The sequence below is a fragment of the Hydractinia symbiolongicarpus genome, chromosome 12, assembly GCF_029227915.1.
Source record: "Hydractinia symbiolongicarpus strain clone_291-10 chromosome 12, HSymV2.1, whole genome shotgun sequence".
NCBI lineage: Eukaryota > Metazoa > Cnidaria > Hydrozoa > Anthoathecata > Hydractiniidae > Hydractinia > Hydractinia symbiolongicarpus.
In genome coordinates, this window is record NC_079886.1 from 5,706,258 (window position 1) to 5,724,363 (window position 18,106).

At 31.8% G+C, this 18,106-nt stretch overlaps 1 protein-coding gene across 1 annotated transcript; it reads left to right on the forward strand.

The window, feature by feature from the left end:
• Nucleotides 1-8,768: 8,768 nt before the first annotated feature.
• Nucleotides 8,769-13,794, forward strand: LOC130622076 (protein Wnt-3a-like). Its single transcript, XM_057437469.1, has 3 exons — nucleotides 8,769-9,497; nucleotides 12,369-12,637; nucleotides 13,007-13,794. Exons 1-3 carry the CDS (start codon nucleotides 9,092-9,094, stop codon nucleotides 13,523-13,525), a joined length of 1,194 nt encoding a protein of 397 aa, XP_057293452.1. The 5' UTR covers nucleotides 8,769-9,091; the 3' UTR covers nucleotides 13,526-13,794.
• The last annotated feature ends 4,312 nt before the right edge of the window (nucleotides 13,795-18,106 follow it).

Below are 18,106 nucleotides of genomic sequence, written 5' to 3' on the forward strand. Positions count from 1 at the left end.
GCAATAAATATATCTGTCTAAAGATGCAATCCAAATTTTCGTATTGCTAACGATAAGGTGCAGAATTAACATTTTTGTGTTTACAGACTAGACATACAAGATAGTCGGATATTATTTTGCAATTTTGACACTAATTTTGGACTAGACGGCGTTAAGAACAAAAGTTTCGTTCGTAGCATGTAGCACTATTACTCTTTAAACGATATCATCCACATTATCTGGCTAGATATTTCTTGAATACAGTCTGGTTACCAACGGTTGGTATAACCAATAATGTGGAGAACGAGATACGAATTTCTTTCGTAGGTCTAAGTTAAACATAATTTTATATTGCAAAAAATTTACCTCTACTTAACTTTTACTGACTCACTAGTCTTAAGCATGAAAGTCTCGTCCAACTAAAAACCTGAACAAGTTGGATAAATTTCATGTTTTATCTTAATTTAATGTCCCCTGTAGTGAAACTTTGCATTCTCAGAATTCGTTTAGTTCAATCTACGTGCACTATACATTTTTTATTACTTCCCTAAAGGAAGTTGCAGTTGAAAGAAACTTTCATCCAAAAAACTTTACTTTTTGAGCAGTTTATTGCTAAACTGACACAGCGGTACTATTGTTAGATAACACAGCACTATTTCGCCAGATCAGATATACTTCAAAGCTCTCAGGAACGCAACAGAACTACTAAGAAAGAATGTAATTGCAAAGAAAATAGGTCTAAATTATGTACTAAGTGCGAAACTAGTCGACGTGTTTTCCCTATCCTTCCTTCAGTCGATCTAAATTTGCGTCAACATCGTAAAAGAAAATAATATGATGATTCATCATTGTTGGCAAAAAAACGTAAAAAGATCTTAACTAATTTAAAATTCCAAAAAGAAGTTTGGATTGGATAAAGCAATGGGATGTATGTAACTTTTCTTCTTCTTTTGATAATACTATTATTACTTTTCATAAATTGATTTACTGTTTTTAAAATTCGTTGGCAGTAAAAACCTATACAAAGTTTAATCGCAAGTATTCTTTTAACTATGCATTTTCGCATAGTGGCTTACCTAAGACATGATGGCAAACGTTTGATGCCACAAGAAATTATATAGGATATTTTTATGCTAGTAAGATGACACAAAAGTTTATTTGTCACAGAACTTTACTTTATTTAGCTATATCCAAACCTACCTTTTTTGTTTTTATAAAATGGAGAAAAAAATATCAACAAATAGTCAAGCAGACAGGAATAAACGAAAGAGAGAAAATAAAAAAAAAATGTTCAAAATAGTGTTTGAACCAAGACCTCTTTGTTTTCTAAGTGGAGAGGTCTTTAAAGTGTTGTTTCTTTTCTTCTTCCAAATATCTAATTATTTTAATCGGTTAACCGCAAAATTATTATTGGAACTTCTATAAAAATTTATTGGAACAATGCTTAAACGTGACACTTGCATGTTTCTTTCTTTAAAAAACTTATCAATATTTTAAGAATCTGATTTTGGACCTTAACTTTCTTTAGTGAAATCTAAACATGCAACAAGTATTCCAAAAAATTTGTATCACAGCTTCATATAAATCTTGAGCTTGTCAGCAATAGTTTAAAATTTGGTAAAACTAGTCTACTGCATTATACAAAACGAGCCATTACCTGTAGATCTACAGGTCCAAAAATGTCCCTTTTCTATAGCAATCTAAAATTGATGTATTAGGTTACTACAAATACTATCTTATCAAAATCACATCTGACAACAGAATCATTTAAAAGCCAGTTTTATCTGCTTTTTACCATGTTATCTGTTAATGAGTGAGTTCGCGGAATTACACAGCAGAGGAACCAGAGATGGACGTTCACCTATTGCCTATTGCTTAATAAGATTTTACTCAACTTTACGTAAATAGTGTACGTGTTGATATTTGTCTAATTTTGGACTTTGGTGACAACCGACAAGCAAGAAGCATTTAGATGGAAATACAGAATTGAATGTTTTTCCTGTTTGCAACGTAAGTTAGTAAAAATAATTACTGGAATGTCAGCAATTTGGAAAATGAATTGAAATCCCTATACGAAGGTCAACACTTTTTCACTCCTCATATTGTAGTTATGTGAACATAATTTCGGTATTCCTGAAAGTTATTGTATTTTTACATGCATTGTTTGTAACTCTTGAGAATTTTTCCAAATCAGTAATACTACAGTAATATACGAAATCAATAAATTACTGGTAGAATTAGGTCTCTTCCTTTTTCAAAATTACACGTGCATGCTGAAAAATGTACAAGTTCTCACCTTGTTGCGGCAATTTTAGAAATTGTTGTCAAGGTAATTACTTGTTGTAAATGTCAGATGTTGAAATGAGGAGAAAGTATTAGATATACAAGGTGGTGATACAATTGACATTTATTACATCAATTAATGCGTATTGCCTTTGATCCGCATTTCGAAATTTCTATAGTATAAGATCACGCTATACTATGGAGCTACTAGTTAAACAGGTCTTAGTTTATGTACGCTGTACATAAATTAAATGTTTATTTACTTCAATTCCACAATGTTCGATTTAAACAATCTTTTTTTAGCACCGAAAAATGATTTTTCCACATTGAGTTTTTGCAGCATCATATCGACAATGACCTAAAGTCTAATTATCCATTATTACTTGTTTCGTGGTAGTAGGCGCATTGTAAACAACAATGACGTTTGCAATATTTATATAAAAGCATTTTGATACGAAATAAATTAATCGCAACGTTCGCAAATTTTTTATAAACATCGCTATTACAAATCAAAGCGCAAAATAACTCAATTGTATATGATAGCATTATTGCTGCGCTCGATTTAAAATCTTTTGGCAACATTTTGGTGTCATGACTTACAAGAAGTTGGGGGATGGGGGAGAAATGCTTAAAAAACTCGTTGAAAGGTTTTATTATATAACTTTAAAAATGGTAATAAAAATTTTTCCCAAAAACCAATTCTACAATGATTAACAATGGCAGCAATCTAGGCTAAGTAAAAACTACAAAAACTTAACTTTTAAAAATATGCTGTACAAGTTATTACAAAAAATTGGGCAAATTATCCATATCAAACGCTTTAAAACATTTTCAATGGTAGTTTGTAACTAGCTACAGTTGATTGAATATTTATTCTTACAGTTTTTTTTAAAATTTACCAAATTTGTGCTGTGTCAAGGAGCGTTGTCACTTCTATTGTTTAGTTTCGCTTACACTAAAAATTATTTAAACTAGTTGTTAGCCCGTGGAAAATCCACGGGTTTGCCCGTCCCTTTTATACCGCACTGCGTGCGTCTCACTACCTGCGCAGCTAAGCTACCATTTTGCGTGAAAGACAGACAGACGGTCAGACGTATACGGGTGTTATAATATAGATTTTTTAAAATTGTACCATAAACAAATTTAAGAAATAATTATAACAAACTCGAGGAAGCTAATTATATTAAGCTAGTCTTTGATATTATTAACCTCCTGATATATTATTATCTAGATTGGTAGTGTCGGTTAAATTATTTCTGCGTCTTCTTTGTTAAGGCATTCCCACAAAATGCATTGTTGGCAAAAACTTGTCAACGATTCGTAAAGCAAAAATTTTTATATTATGTAGTTTTTTTAATAAGATTAATCATAAAACATGTTTCTGAAGGTATATACCTGTTTAAAAGCAAGGGGTAGATATCTATTAGGATTTTAGTTATACTGTATTTGTCCCTACGAGAAACTACTTTGTATAACAATAATACATAAAAATGCTAACAAAAAAAATTAATATCGTATCGACCTTTTCAATCGTATATTGTTCGGTTTGCCAGACATTAGCTAGTGTCCAATGATAATAATGACCTGTGTTACTGAAATATAATTGTCTGGGAAAACAAGTGACAAATCTTGGATACTTTTCAAAAATGCTACCACGAATCTTTTTTATTCTAATCAAATTTTTTAATTTAACTGCGTACATAAGAAGATTTGCCATGAGCGGGAGTCGCGTTAGATCTTGTTTCAACTGTTGCCAAACGCAAACACACTGACATCATTTATGATGTTTGACGTCATAAGCATTTTCTACAAACTATACAAAAAAGAACCGCTGTTGAACATAACAGAAAACAATTTGTAGTAGTATGTAATGCATGGGCGTCTTTTTTAACGTGGTCCCGAAAAGTGTAACACTGAAGTACAATATTAGTTTCTTAAGCTTTGATAAGAGACGTTTTTACGACCACTAGACAATGAAAAAGCTGAAAAGAAATTAAACTGCTATAAAACTGAATGGGTAGCCACACTGTAAACTTTTTGTCTATTGCATAAAAGACAGCCCATAAACAAGATTTAGTATATTTATGAATTAGTTGCTCCTACAAGCACTTTACTAGTGCCCTTAACGCGTTGTAAGATTTCTTTAAAGTGCATCAAGAAAAGCAGTTGGCAATAAAATGAAAGTCGGTAAAAAAAGTGTTAAGTAAAAAAAGTTGGTAGATACAGGAAAACACCAAATTTGGTGCAACAAATCCTTGTTCTTTATAAAAAAAACTACGCAGTGCCTCCATAGCGTACCACTCGGTGCTCGCATCATGCAAGCCTAAAGGCTCGAACTAGCAGCTCGCGGTATAGCCTATTCTGTATCTTCTTTAATTTTAATCTAGAAATTACTAGTTGGTGGCCCGTAGATATATCCACGGGTTCGCCTGTTCTTTTTATACGGCATTTAGTATATGTGCGCTACTTGCGGTGCCATTTTGCGCAGAGACAGACGACGGCTATCATTATAGACATACAATTTAAAAAATACCGAATGACGCTAACGAGTTCGGTCAAGCGATTAGCGTTCTGTTGAAAAATCACTGTGTTATTAACAGCTTTCACTCACGTTATGTATACTTTCTGATGAACTTTGCAACATTGCCCTCTTTGTGGAAAGAGTGTGCTCCCAGACTTTATTTTATACTTTCCGATATTTATCTCGGGACGGCATAACTAGTTAATTTTACGTAAAATATTTCTTTACACGATCGGTTAAGTTTAAAGTCACAATTAATAGCGAAAATATTTCTTTTCTTACCATCAGCTTCTTTCATAAAGGATTTTACCTTTCAGCTTTATATTCAAGAAACATTTAATAATATTTGTACCATTTTTGTCACTTGAAATCAAGCATATAATTTCTGGTAGCTATAGGATAGTAAATATTGCCATCCCGACAGCTGTTTTGGGACGATTAATTTTCCTATATCTGTTTTGCAACGGGCAAAAAGTATTAACGATTTAATATTAACCAAGACGTGTTTCTCAACGATCGGTTGAAAGTCGACGAAGTCATAATTTATCGCATCAATAATTTTTCTTTCAATCCTAAGTGCCCCCATGAAGATTGCGTTTTTAGCTGTAACAATTCATAACGGAAGATTCCGGCTGGTTATCAATAGTCTTGTACGGACCTAAACCTAAACAAAAATATCCGGGCCGTAAACTCCAATGTTAGATTGTAGTTAAGGTAGATTATAGATACAGAAAAACACCATTTTATTGCAACAAATTCTTGTTCTTTATGAAAACTACACAGTGCCTCAAGAACATAGCCCCCTTTGTTGGCACTAGTCAAGTTTGAAGGCTCGACCGAGTCTAACTTAGAAATATGCTACTATATTCCCAAACATTAGCTCTCGTTTTCACCCCTACGTTTAACATACAGAAGCAATAACTCCTTTTCTGTAGAGTAAACTCTAGTCTGAATTTCCTGCCAGTTCCTGTATGAAAGATTATTTGTCTTCTCTATTTTCCAAACCTTACTGCTGTTTTAAGTATAAAAAAATATAGGCTCATAGGCCTTTACACGGGACCGTTTTTCAGAGTAAAAGTTCCTAATCAACAAAAAATCAGATACCTATGGGCTTCTAGCAGGGGAATGGGGTGTCTATAAAATACCAAATGACGCTAACGAGTTCGTTCAAGCGATTAGCGTTCTGTTGAAAAATCACTGTGCCATTTACGGCTTTCACTTACGTTATGTACACTTTCTGATGTAACAATAGAAAAAGACATTTCGATCTTTAGCACCTGCAAATTTATTGGCTATAAATTTCATGACTAAATGTTTTTTTCCATGCCATTCTTACAAGAGCTCAAAGGTTTGTGCTGGCGTTAAATTAAGCAAATTTCAGATGAACATACTGGTGCACTTAAACTCATCATCAACTAAAGGTAAACGAAAAAATTTTGTATGTAGTTTTAAAGCGTTTTGTAATTTTTGTCAATTGCTTTCTGGAGTTTCCTAAATATATGTCACTGTAAATAATAATATCTTTATCTTGATTTCCGTTCGCTTTTTAACAACGCACTCCTAACTTCAGACGTTACAGATTATTAATGAAATGCTGTTATATTTCTCTTATAGCTCGTAAATTGGAATTTAGAAGTTTCAATCATAGCTATTAAACCTAAAATACGTTTGCCATAACATTCAACTTTTAATACATTTCCTGACTGATGTAAAATCTTCATTAGTTTTTCTTGTTAATTATTTTTAACATCTTTCTTTTTTACTTAGCAAGATTCATTTGCTTGCCATGTTATCTATTACTCGGAAAATTAAATAATCATGAAGAACGTTCACAGACCAGTCAAATCTCTGTCTAAGCAGGGTCTAATTTTGAAAATGAAATCAGGCTTCATGACCTTTTAAGCAACAGTCCCGCCGACCTATACAAAGAAAATCAAATTAAGTCTTAAGAGCCTGTATACTTAATAACAGATAGGAGGAAAAAAAGTCTTTTTAAAACCAATTTATCGGGTAAACTATTCATACAAATAAAGTCTCGTAACCATGTTTACCTCGAAAACTTGTATAAAAGTCACAATCATGACAACATGTGTCTGCATTGTTAAGTGCACTAAGGCAGCAGTGACACCAATGTTTCATTGCTGAAAGTTATGTTGGAAAACAATGCTGATATACATATCACGACCGGCAATGTTTTACATCATTATTTAGCTCTTGTTTAATAAAGCAATATAGCTATGAAAAATTAAAGTCATGTTTGAAAAGTAATCTTCCACTGATTGATATTATTTATTTGTTTTATATCCGATAAAAGCAAAGCGCGACCTTGAAACACAAAGCAGGCAAGAGTAGCTAGTAGATTTTGAAAACTTAGCTCCTTGACTTCGTACAACCTTCATGGATCTTCCTTTCTGTATTTTGCGACGTTTTCTGCATCTTATTTCTCGTCCGGAGATTGATGGTGGGGATGGATTCAAGTTTTATGGAAAATCTTTCTTCCCATTTATTCTTTTATTTATGAATTATTACCCCTTCAAATCACAATCAGCTGTTATAAGAGCAATAATAAAGAACAATTTCAAATATATTATCGAAATTTATAAATAGAGAACAATTTTTGATTCAATTTTTTTATGTTACAATAACAACATGTTTAAGATTTTTTAAAGGTAACGCTAATATTACTTGGAAAATATGTCTTAATATTCCAAGTTTTTTGGCTGTGACTTTCGATTGAGTTTATCAATTTGTCTGTGTTTTTTTTTTTCTTTTTGAAATCTGAGGGGGGGGGTTAGGCGCCCAAATAGTTAAAAAAACACTTGCAAAATCTTCCTCGTTGTGTTATTAAAATATAAAATTTTTTTTCGAAAGAACGGCTATTATTATCATAATTATTATTATTATCATAATTATTATTATTATTATTATTTGGAATTATTTATCCAGAATAGACTCTTCAGTTCCTATTGGTATTAAAGAGGGTACTGCCATCAAAGAGGGTCCTGTGAAGGGGGTCCTAGTGCATTTAAAGCTCCAATATATTGTTTTTGTCTTTGAGTGGAGGGAGTTATGCACCAATACTAACTGTAAGTTTTTTAGTTTTCAATAAGTACATTTTGAACATGTCTGTTGTCGAGCAACGCATTGTATACAAACTCGTGTCATGTAGTAGAAGGAACCTTCTCCTATCGTCTATCATGCTACACCAATTACTATGTAGTCAGGAAATATGGATAATTTAATGGAGAAAAATAACCGTCTGGTTTATAATATTCTTTAATTTTAGTACACATTTCTGTTATTCCTCTTATAGATACAAAATTAGAATTCTTATGTTATGAAAATAAAATTTAAATTACACAAACTACTGTTAGCGATACTGGTTGATTTTATTTGAGATAACACAACCTAGTGCTTTTATATTAACGTACGAATGAAGGTGCATGGATAATCCAACAACAAACGTGAAGACATGCACGAAAACTTTCTACTGCAGAAAAATGCCTGTTACATGTTCTTCGAAAACCTTTTATGGCTAAGTTCGAGAAATAATGATCTTCAGTTTTAAGGAACTTTAGTTTGTATTAGTAAGGTTGTACTTTAATTATAATTTATGGCTTTTAGCTCCTCATATATAACTTCTAAAAACATAACTATTTTTACCGAAGCTATGAAAACAATGTTGATGCATAGGTCACCTTTGAATTTCAAGTTGAATTAAAAAACGGGGTAAACAGGAATTCTGTTACAGAAGCATGTCGTCGAAAGTTGACATCGTTTCAAAAATGAGAAGGATATGTGGAAATTGTTGAGAGCAATAATTAAATATGCCTTGTCGCGCTAAATGATGACATCAATTGGCTGACGAATATATCATTATGTCACTGATCGTCCGGGATTCGAGGAAGGTCGTTTGTCATACGTCATTCTATGCGTATCTTATTTTTCAGATAACTTTCGAATTTTTTCTAAAGTATATAAAATAAAAAACAAAACGATATAATTAAAAAGGTGGAGCAATTTTATTATTAGGAAACTTAAAATCAATTAAGGAGAGAAAGAAGACAAAGCACGTCTAATTAATTAACACTTAATAATTTCTCAAGAATACAATCTGCAGCTAATTATGGATCAAATGGCAAGGAATGTTAATTTCTATCCGCAAGGAAGAAGTTGACATCAACTGAGTTGGATGTTGATAGAGAAAAGAAAGTTTATTATATAATTTGTTGTCAATGTAGTAAGATTAACCAAAGGTTCAGATGCAGGTTTTAACAGTAGTTCGCTTATAACAAACTTACGTGAAAAATGTTTGCCCAACCGAAATATTGTTGTTGTCCGGTAAATAACTTATTTAAAAAGAGAAGATCTACTTTAGACTGCCGTGGTTACAATACTTATAAAAGATTCTGCATGATTTCAAAGATGCACATTCTCATTCTATTGACTTTATCACTTTCAAGTGTGAAAACAGAGACGTTGGAAAGTACGCAAGTATACTGTGACAGCTTACCGAATTTGCAAGCGCATCAGAGGACGTTCTGTTACAATAATATAGATATTGTAAAAACGCTGGAAGAAGGTTATAGACTTGGCCATAAAGCTTGTGAAGCAGCGTTTAAAGACAGTGGTAAAACTGGGACACGATGGAACTGCACAAATATGTTAGATGAAGAAAAAAAGAATGTGTTTTTTGGAGTTTTTTTGGCTAGACGTAAGTGTATTAAAATTATTATTGTTTTTCTGTACAATTTGCATTAGCTATAAAAGGAAGCAGCTTATTTGGATTGCGTTTTTATTCCTAAAACTTGCGAAAACAATATGGATAAACATTTTTTAATAACACTCCACCGAATTAAAATTCATGTTTAAATGTTGTTATTCCTTTTTGAAATGTTTATTTATTCATCTTGTGTTTCTTTGTGAAACTGATCGACCTTAATCACTGTGATTACTCCAACCCTTTTTAACAAAAGAATACAATAGCCACAAATCATGAATGCGGTTTCATTACTTAAGTAATTAAAGTTTATGGCATTCGTGTTTATTTTGATAAACGACAGTTGTTGAAAGAACGTTGAATTCAAAACAAAATTCACTTTTTCTCTCACTTACAATCTACACATATACTATTCTTAGCTTACTCTCAAGTTTATCTTCAAAAAAAAAATTGCTGATTTTATGATTGTTAATCTGACACGTCTATTTATATCTGTCTGTAGTAGTTATTAAATTTTTGATGATTACATTTTCCCCTAATTGTCTGCCATTTCTCTTATCTCCTTGCCTTCCGTTAAAGCCTTTTTTGCAATAATTATATGATGAAATTCAACTTTCACAGGAGAAAAAAATCGTGTAAGATAACATAGTTATGTTTTAGTCGAATTTAATCGAATTTACTATTTGCTGTCTCTAAAATATAGACATTACACTAAAAAAAAACCTGTAAATAATACAACTTTTCTTTGTCAAAGGTCCAATTTCAATGGCATTTTTTTTAATCGATGTAAATAAGCAAGTTGCTACAACGGAAATCAACTACATTTTACTATTAACCTCTTAATTGCAACTCAAAGGGCTCAAATATTTGTGTCACTCTAAATTCCTCTATTTCCGATAGCAAAACTAAGATAACATATTTTATTCTGCGTAACCGTAACAACGCTTCTCAATTTGATTGGCTGGTCAGTCCTGAAAAATACCTTTCTTTAAAAATGTTATAAATTTGGACAAATAAGATAACGTTTGTTTGTGTAAATTTCAAAAGGGGAGTTACTAGAAATGAAACATCAATTTAGCAATAAAACATTAAGCTATTTTTATTTTTACTCGTAGATTTTAATTGTATACTTTTATCAACTTATTTACGGGCATCAGGTGATTGCAATTCTAATTGTGTATTAAAATTAAAACAATATTAAAGAAAATTATAAAAATTCAAGCAAAATAACGTCATCAAATTCCTCTACGCTTTTAATGGGAGCGACTTGATGACATGTTTTGATAAGAAGAATACAAGGTTGAGATTTGATGAAAATGTGAGAGCAACTATCTAGCTAGTTAACCAATCAAAATTGTACATTTTTGCGTAATTGACAATATTTTAAATTTAGTACCATTGTTGCAGTTGTAGAGACCAATTTGAAATATAATTCTATATTGCACCAATTGCTTCCACATGACTTAAATGTTTACATAATAATGTGGTTGTACAAACAAGAAACACTGTTAAGTAAAATAATTACCACAATATTCTACACACATTTCCACAATAAACAAACTTTGCATGTGCGTCACCATTTCCCGTAATTATATGGGTTAGCAAATATCCTGTGAATATTTTATTTGTTTTTTAATATAAATACTAACCAGCTAACCATACTTAAAGCAAAACGAGCAAGAATTTACTTTAACATTATGACTTGCGAAGGTTTAAAAGTTTGCAGGAAGTTTGCGGATGCTTGTACCTGCTCGCGCATTATTGTGTCAGAAAAATCAGGACCGTATGGGGTGAAAAGGCTATTAATGAAATGCATATGATTTTTTGTAGCACAGAAACAAAGGCATTAACAGTAATTTTCTTTAACTATATCCTATTATTTAAAAAATAAATTACTAATTTTAAGCAAATATTTATATTTTTTAACACATTGCTTTGACTAATATGGTCTTTCGCTTATATTTTGTACCTACAAAAAATGCATGTCCATTGATTTCAATGCAAAATCAAACAGTATGTCGCACCTAAAAAGATAGAAAAAGAGACTTTGCTTTTCTCCTAGGTGGTAAAAAAAGACGTCCATACTTTTTCAAAACGTACTCATTGTTTGTTGAACTTTTGATATTCTTTTTGTCTATTTGTGGCTATTATATTCGTATACTATTTCTAAAACAATTCTCTTATCGGGAATTGACTTAAAAGGTTTTTATCAAAACCCTATAGACTAGTGCGCCCCCGATGCTAGTGTCTTAAAGTCAAACTTTATGAACAACATTCCTTTGCCTTTTTTGATAAATTCCCTTGTTCTTAGTTAAAGTCGATGAGTTTTATGATTATTATGTTTATTATTAGTATAAAGTTTATAACATGCATCTATAAAGTTTATAAAAGTTAAATATCAATAAAAGTTTCGCACTCGTCTGATTTTTTACGGTAAACAATTTTTTTTTGTTTATTTGGTTGTTGACAAAGTTCAAAGATTAGATGTTTACGTGAACAGTTCATTCCTTTTCAGCGTGTTCATATACAAGTAAATTTTTGTGGGAGGTCTCTTCATAACAAATCAATTTTATCATTAACTTTCAATTAGTTTGTAGTCAATCAGTAATTACAATGTTAGAAGAAGCGAGCGTGGTCCGCAAAACATAAACAACATTTAATTTATTAAATCAACCTTTTAGGAAATTTTGTTTTTTGCTCATCATATCTTCATATCCCACTTTTATATGTATGCTGCAGATTTTTTGTTTTGTTTTTTGTTTTCAGGGAGGGGGTGGGTGGGGGTACCGTAGCAACTTCTGCAAAGTTATTAAAAGCGCCTTGTTATTTTAGCATTATCCTTATTCTTATTTCTTTCCCTCTTAGCTGGTAGCAAAGAAGCCGCAGTCATGGATAGTTTCACTGCTGCTGGAATGTTCTACAACCTCGTTAGACGATGCCAAAATAACCTCATATCATCTTGTCCGCCATCTCTGTTATATACGTGTCACTTGAAGACATCCGATTCAAGTTCGGAAGACTGCAGCGACATTAACTGGAGTATTCTTGAAAAGTTAACAGAGGATTTTTTTGTGGATCGTGTACAATCATTAAAAACACAAGTTGAAGAACACAATCGTGATATTGGATTTAGGGTACGTATAGAAGCTATACTTAAATTATCAAGAAATATAATTGTGTTAACAGTTAACTGCCAAAAATACGACATCTCCTTCCTTTCTAAGCGTCTACAGTTTTTTATTTCATCATATAAAACGCCCCTTTCCGCCAGAGCTTACCAAACTTTTTACCACATTTGCTCATAAAAACCGTTGTTAATCGATTTAAACAAACAACAAATAATCGATCACCACAAAACCTTGGTTATGTGTTCTACAGATGCTTCTTAACACTAATAACGTTGGTAAAGCAAATTGCACAATCAACATGCGCGTTCTGTTAACTTAACAAAAATTAATTGCTTTTTAAATAGGTCTTTTATATGTTTTCATTTTCTTTTTTAGTCCATTAAAACGATTGTAACAACAAAAAGAATTTGCTCTTCACAGAAATGTATTCAACGACAACAACTTAAACCATTGAGTCACATAAACTCAATTTTACTCACGTCGTATAAACAAAACACCTTCAAGTTGAAGAAAAGAAAACTTACAAATAAAAAGTTAACTACTAAATTGAGATTAAAATATTTCAATAAACTGTTACATTTTCGTGGTCGATTTAGTTATTGTGGTGAAAATAAGATGTGGAAATGGCCAGGAATTGGTCGTCGTCCTTGTAATGAATGGTCAGATTTTCTTCACGCACTTGATAAATGTACTAATCTTTGCTGTGGTTTTGGGCATGTGCAATTGGAAGAAAAGGAAAGATACTGCACAGTGGATAGTAAGCCACCATTCCGTGGAAAATGCACCACAAAGATGGTATCTCGCACATACTGCAAGTATCACAACGAGATATCCAGGAGACCTTTACCTGGCGAGATTTATAAAGATCAATCAAAACATGGAAAGAATGCCTAACTGAGAGGCGATTGTTTATTAATGAGTTTATATCGATATGTAGATTTTAAAGTTATTTATTTCATAAATTATTTGTAGTTATATCAATCACATTTTAGGTGAAAAATAATATGTTATACTATTTCTTTGACCTTTCTTGAACGTTGTTAAAAACCAGTTAATACAATTACCTTCAGGAAAAATATAATATTTCCCTATGGCCTGAAAATCTAACACGAAGCCATGTATCGAGTTGAAATTTAAGTAGCTAACGTGTCACACTTTTATTCTCCTCTTTAGCTCAAAATAATTTAACTAAAAATTTCTGCATCAGAAATCCTCATACAAACCTTAATCCAGTTACAACCTACTGGGTTATTAGGCTCTGTAATTTTGAACTGCATAACATCTATCTATGTAAAATGGAATCTTAAACTAGACTTAATGCTGAAATAGAGCAGTTAGATCAAATGTTGTTGACAGTAATGCCTATTCTGTGGCACCATCATAAATTCCTGAACAGTCAAGAACGAAAATTCCATTCCAGTTAAAATTTCATTTTTTTAATGACTCTACTAGTAAATAGTAATGCCATTATGGTCATACCTGTCAATTTTCCAATATAATTCTTAAACTGTAAAAACCTATATTCGAGATCACATGAAAATACGACATTATTTATTAGAATACTGGATAGAATATGGATACTTTCGATGTTTCAAAAATTTAATAACAGACAGTGCGCTAAATCGGTCATATGTGATATATTTTCTATCTACCTTTGGTTAAAAGTTGCCTCTTTCAGAGGTTCGCAAATAATCTAAAATTTCTTGTTTTAATTAAAAAAAGCAAGTCATTTAATATGTTATGTACCGTACCATAACAAAAATGCTGACACTATTATTCCCTACATAATTTTTCATTCTAATATGCAAAAGAATTAACAGACAGCCTAATTGATGATTGGTTTTAGATGAATTGTTTTTTGATTTGATTGTAATAAAAATAGAATCCATCAAGCCAATTGCAGTATTTTAACAGGACAAATACTCCTCTAATTTTTATTTGGAAACAAATCAATCAGCATAGTTGCAAATAAAAAGTGATAGAAAAATTTAATGAAATCCAGTCCACCGCATCCTTCCTCTTCAATAAAGCCTCGAAACAGACGATTTGTTTAGGCTATAAGCAAACTTCATAAACATACCAATTCAATATAAAGATACTCGCTTCCAAACGTTAAAGTCTTTTAGATTTAAAACTGTTCTGAAATTTTCATTTTTTTTGAATTATAAAACTAGCTTACTCGTGGCCGAGTTCTTAGTACTTCCATATAAACGAAACTAGTATTCATTAATTAAGAATCTGTGAAACTTGCATATTTTTTAAAAGTCTCTACTATGAACATGTTCATTTAGCCGTCAGGTGTATAAAAAGGGACAACAGGTCATAGAATCGAGTTTGGATTGTGACTTATTATCATAATCATTTTCAGTACTTGACAAATATATTTTCTGAAATATTCAGGCTACAGTCGCACAAAAGCAGCTCAACCGTTGGAGCTAAACTCCTTTTGTCACGAAGATTGCTCCGCATACCTTAGAAAGAGGACCTTCAACTAGTTACAGTGTTGCATCACAATTATCCATATCCCTTACTAATGACCGTGTCACACTTTTGTCTACCTCATTCTGCTAAATCTGTTTTGCCAGAATTTTGTAATAATATCAACAAGAATACTATTAGGTTTACACGCAATGAACGAACAGGGGCAGGGGGTAGCTCGCGATTTCTTTGACTTGCTTATGTCTGGTATTACACAACAATGTCTTTGGAAAAAGAAGTTTGTTTTTAGCAGTTCTAAAAATTGGTATTGACTGTATAAGATGTTGCATTTATTTAATGTATGTTGGTTGCCAAGACGTTGAAAAATTGATATGCAAGTACCAATAATAAAATACAGACCTTAAAGGAATAAAGATTCACCGAAATAATTTCATTTCTGATTCCAATGCAGTCATTTTCTTTATCTGATCACTTTTAGGTTCCGTATGAACAACAAATGCCACGAACATAAACATTCTGAAAAAACGAGTCTTTAATGTTGTGGATATGACTTGACCCTTACGATGTCGTTCAATAATATTTCTTAACTAATTTTTGGCATGAGTTTGATCATCGTTTATTTTGCAACCCATAGTGTTTGCTTCGATAAAATATATTTTTATTAACAAAATAGTGATTTTCCGTGTCGCAGTAAAGTAGTCCGGTTTTGTCGTTAACGATCAAGGTAATCAAATCAAAAAACAGTAGAAATAGTAACTGCAACACTTCTATTTTACTAGAAGTACATCATTTCAATATGCTCACTGTTTTTGCAAAGATATAAATACATACAAGACAAATATCGAAGAAAAAAAAGGCTTTTGTTACAGAGAGCATGAAAATTGGGACTGTTTTATAGAGAGAGTCGTGATAAGGAGTAGTGCGTATAACGGCCACTTATCTTAAGGCCCAACATTTATGGTTCTCTTAAGCTGCCGTTTAGACGTGTTTGACTGTAATTAACTCTTCTCGAATATAACCGTCGCTGCAAATTTGGCTTTATCATATCAATTGCTAGTAGTTATTTGGTTATGTTATGTTTTCAAAGTTCTGTAAGTTTTTTTCCGTTTGTTTTTGTAAAAAAATCATTTTTGTCCTTGAAGTCGACAGAAGGTCCATTGTATTTACATTCGGAAGAAAGGCAAGACAGCGAAAAAAAAATTTTTTTTTTGTACTATTCTTTTTATTTCCTGGATTATTTCACGCCAAATAGTTTTTCAGTTTAACATTATTTATTTTTGAAAAAAAACAATTTTACCAAACATTCAAAAAGAAGTCTGGTAGAAGTAAATTACGGGATTGGATGGTGCCATTATCAAGATTTTGTTATGCACAATGCACAATATTATTACAGCGTCTTTAAAGTACCCCTTGTCAAGTGTCTATTTCTGCTAAAAATCGTTGTCTCTTATTGGAAGAAAGACGAAGAAGATTCTGAGAGTTTTTCTAAGCTCCTCGCCATGTTTATCCTGAGGTTATCGAGACAATTTACTAGAGTAGTAATGTTGATTGTTTTCACACAAATAAAGCGTTTTAACAGTCTGAATAATTTTCCTGAGTAAATCAAGGAAAACATTTGTTTTTTAATTTTTATCCCTCTTATCACAAGCAGATGTTTTTTCAATCGTGCAATCTCAAAAGTTTTTTATTATTTTATATAAGTCTGAGAACTGCGATTGGTATACAAGACATAATAGAATTTTTACTAAACATTTAATAAGGAAGAAAAACGTGATAAATTTTCAATATTTTTTTATTATTTCAAAACAAGTTGAAAAAAAGAAGATAAAATATAACGAATAAAAAATAGAATGTTTTGCGTTAAGTATCCTACTTTTTACAGAAATATTACACGAAATAAAAGTTGGTTAGAAATTATCCTGTTTTGCCAAGCATTTACTTGTCTCTTGCAAATTTACTTAATCGAGTCCTACCAAGTTACATACAACTTTGACAAGATTATAGAAACAAAAAGAGATTCTATTTTAAAATTGGAAGAATCGTGTAGACAAGAAGAAATAAAGCCATCAAAGCTCGCCCTTATGATAATAGGTGTAATACAACTCTGGATATTTTATAATAGCTCGAAAAATGCCCAGCAAACATGGCAGACCGATCTATTGCTCGATGCTTCTGCACATGTAATACCGTGGGTAATGTTCTCTGTTATGTTTGTCAATCCTTTCCGACTCACTATCAACATTGAATATCATAGTTATTTTGATTTAATAATTTGCCCAATAAAGATGACATTGATTGTATTTTCATTTATCCTTGGACTACCATTTTCTTTATACACATACTCCATTTTTCCTAACATTGAGATCTCATCTGGAAAATTAACAAGAAAAGACCTACCAGCAACAATTGAAAAGGATAAAATTCCTGATGTTGTTATAGGATGTGTACAAAATCATCACATTGATTTCAATTGGTGTGTAATATTGCCTATTATTTTGTACATGTTTGTCCTTATGAGTTTAAGACATATTCAAAAAGCGAAACGGTTAACAGTGATGGAGCAGAATGCAAAGACAAAAAAAGGAGTAAAAGATGCTGTCGATGTTATTCAAGCTGGTAGAGTTGTAGAAATATCAACAAAGTTTGAAAGAAACACCCAAGTAAATAAAGAATTCCATTTGGCAATAACAGCTGGTAAGGAATCAAATAACAATGTCTCAAGACTACGCAATCAAAAAAATAATATTGGAAACATGTTGTCTGACAGCCCAACAAAAGGCTTTTCTGTTCTAACCAGCCGTGAAAAAATAGTTTTAGATTCTCCAACTAATTCAAAGCCCGTTAACATTATAAAACCATTGACATTCGCGCCGGACCAACAATCACAAAGAAAAAAAAATCACACCAAACTCATTAAAACCGAAAACCAAAATAATTATTCGAGTACAGATTTTCAAGAAAATGGTGAGCTTATGGAATGCTTAAAAATGGATCTTGTTTCTGGAAAGTTACCTATTTTATTCCAAAACACCTCTG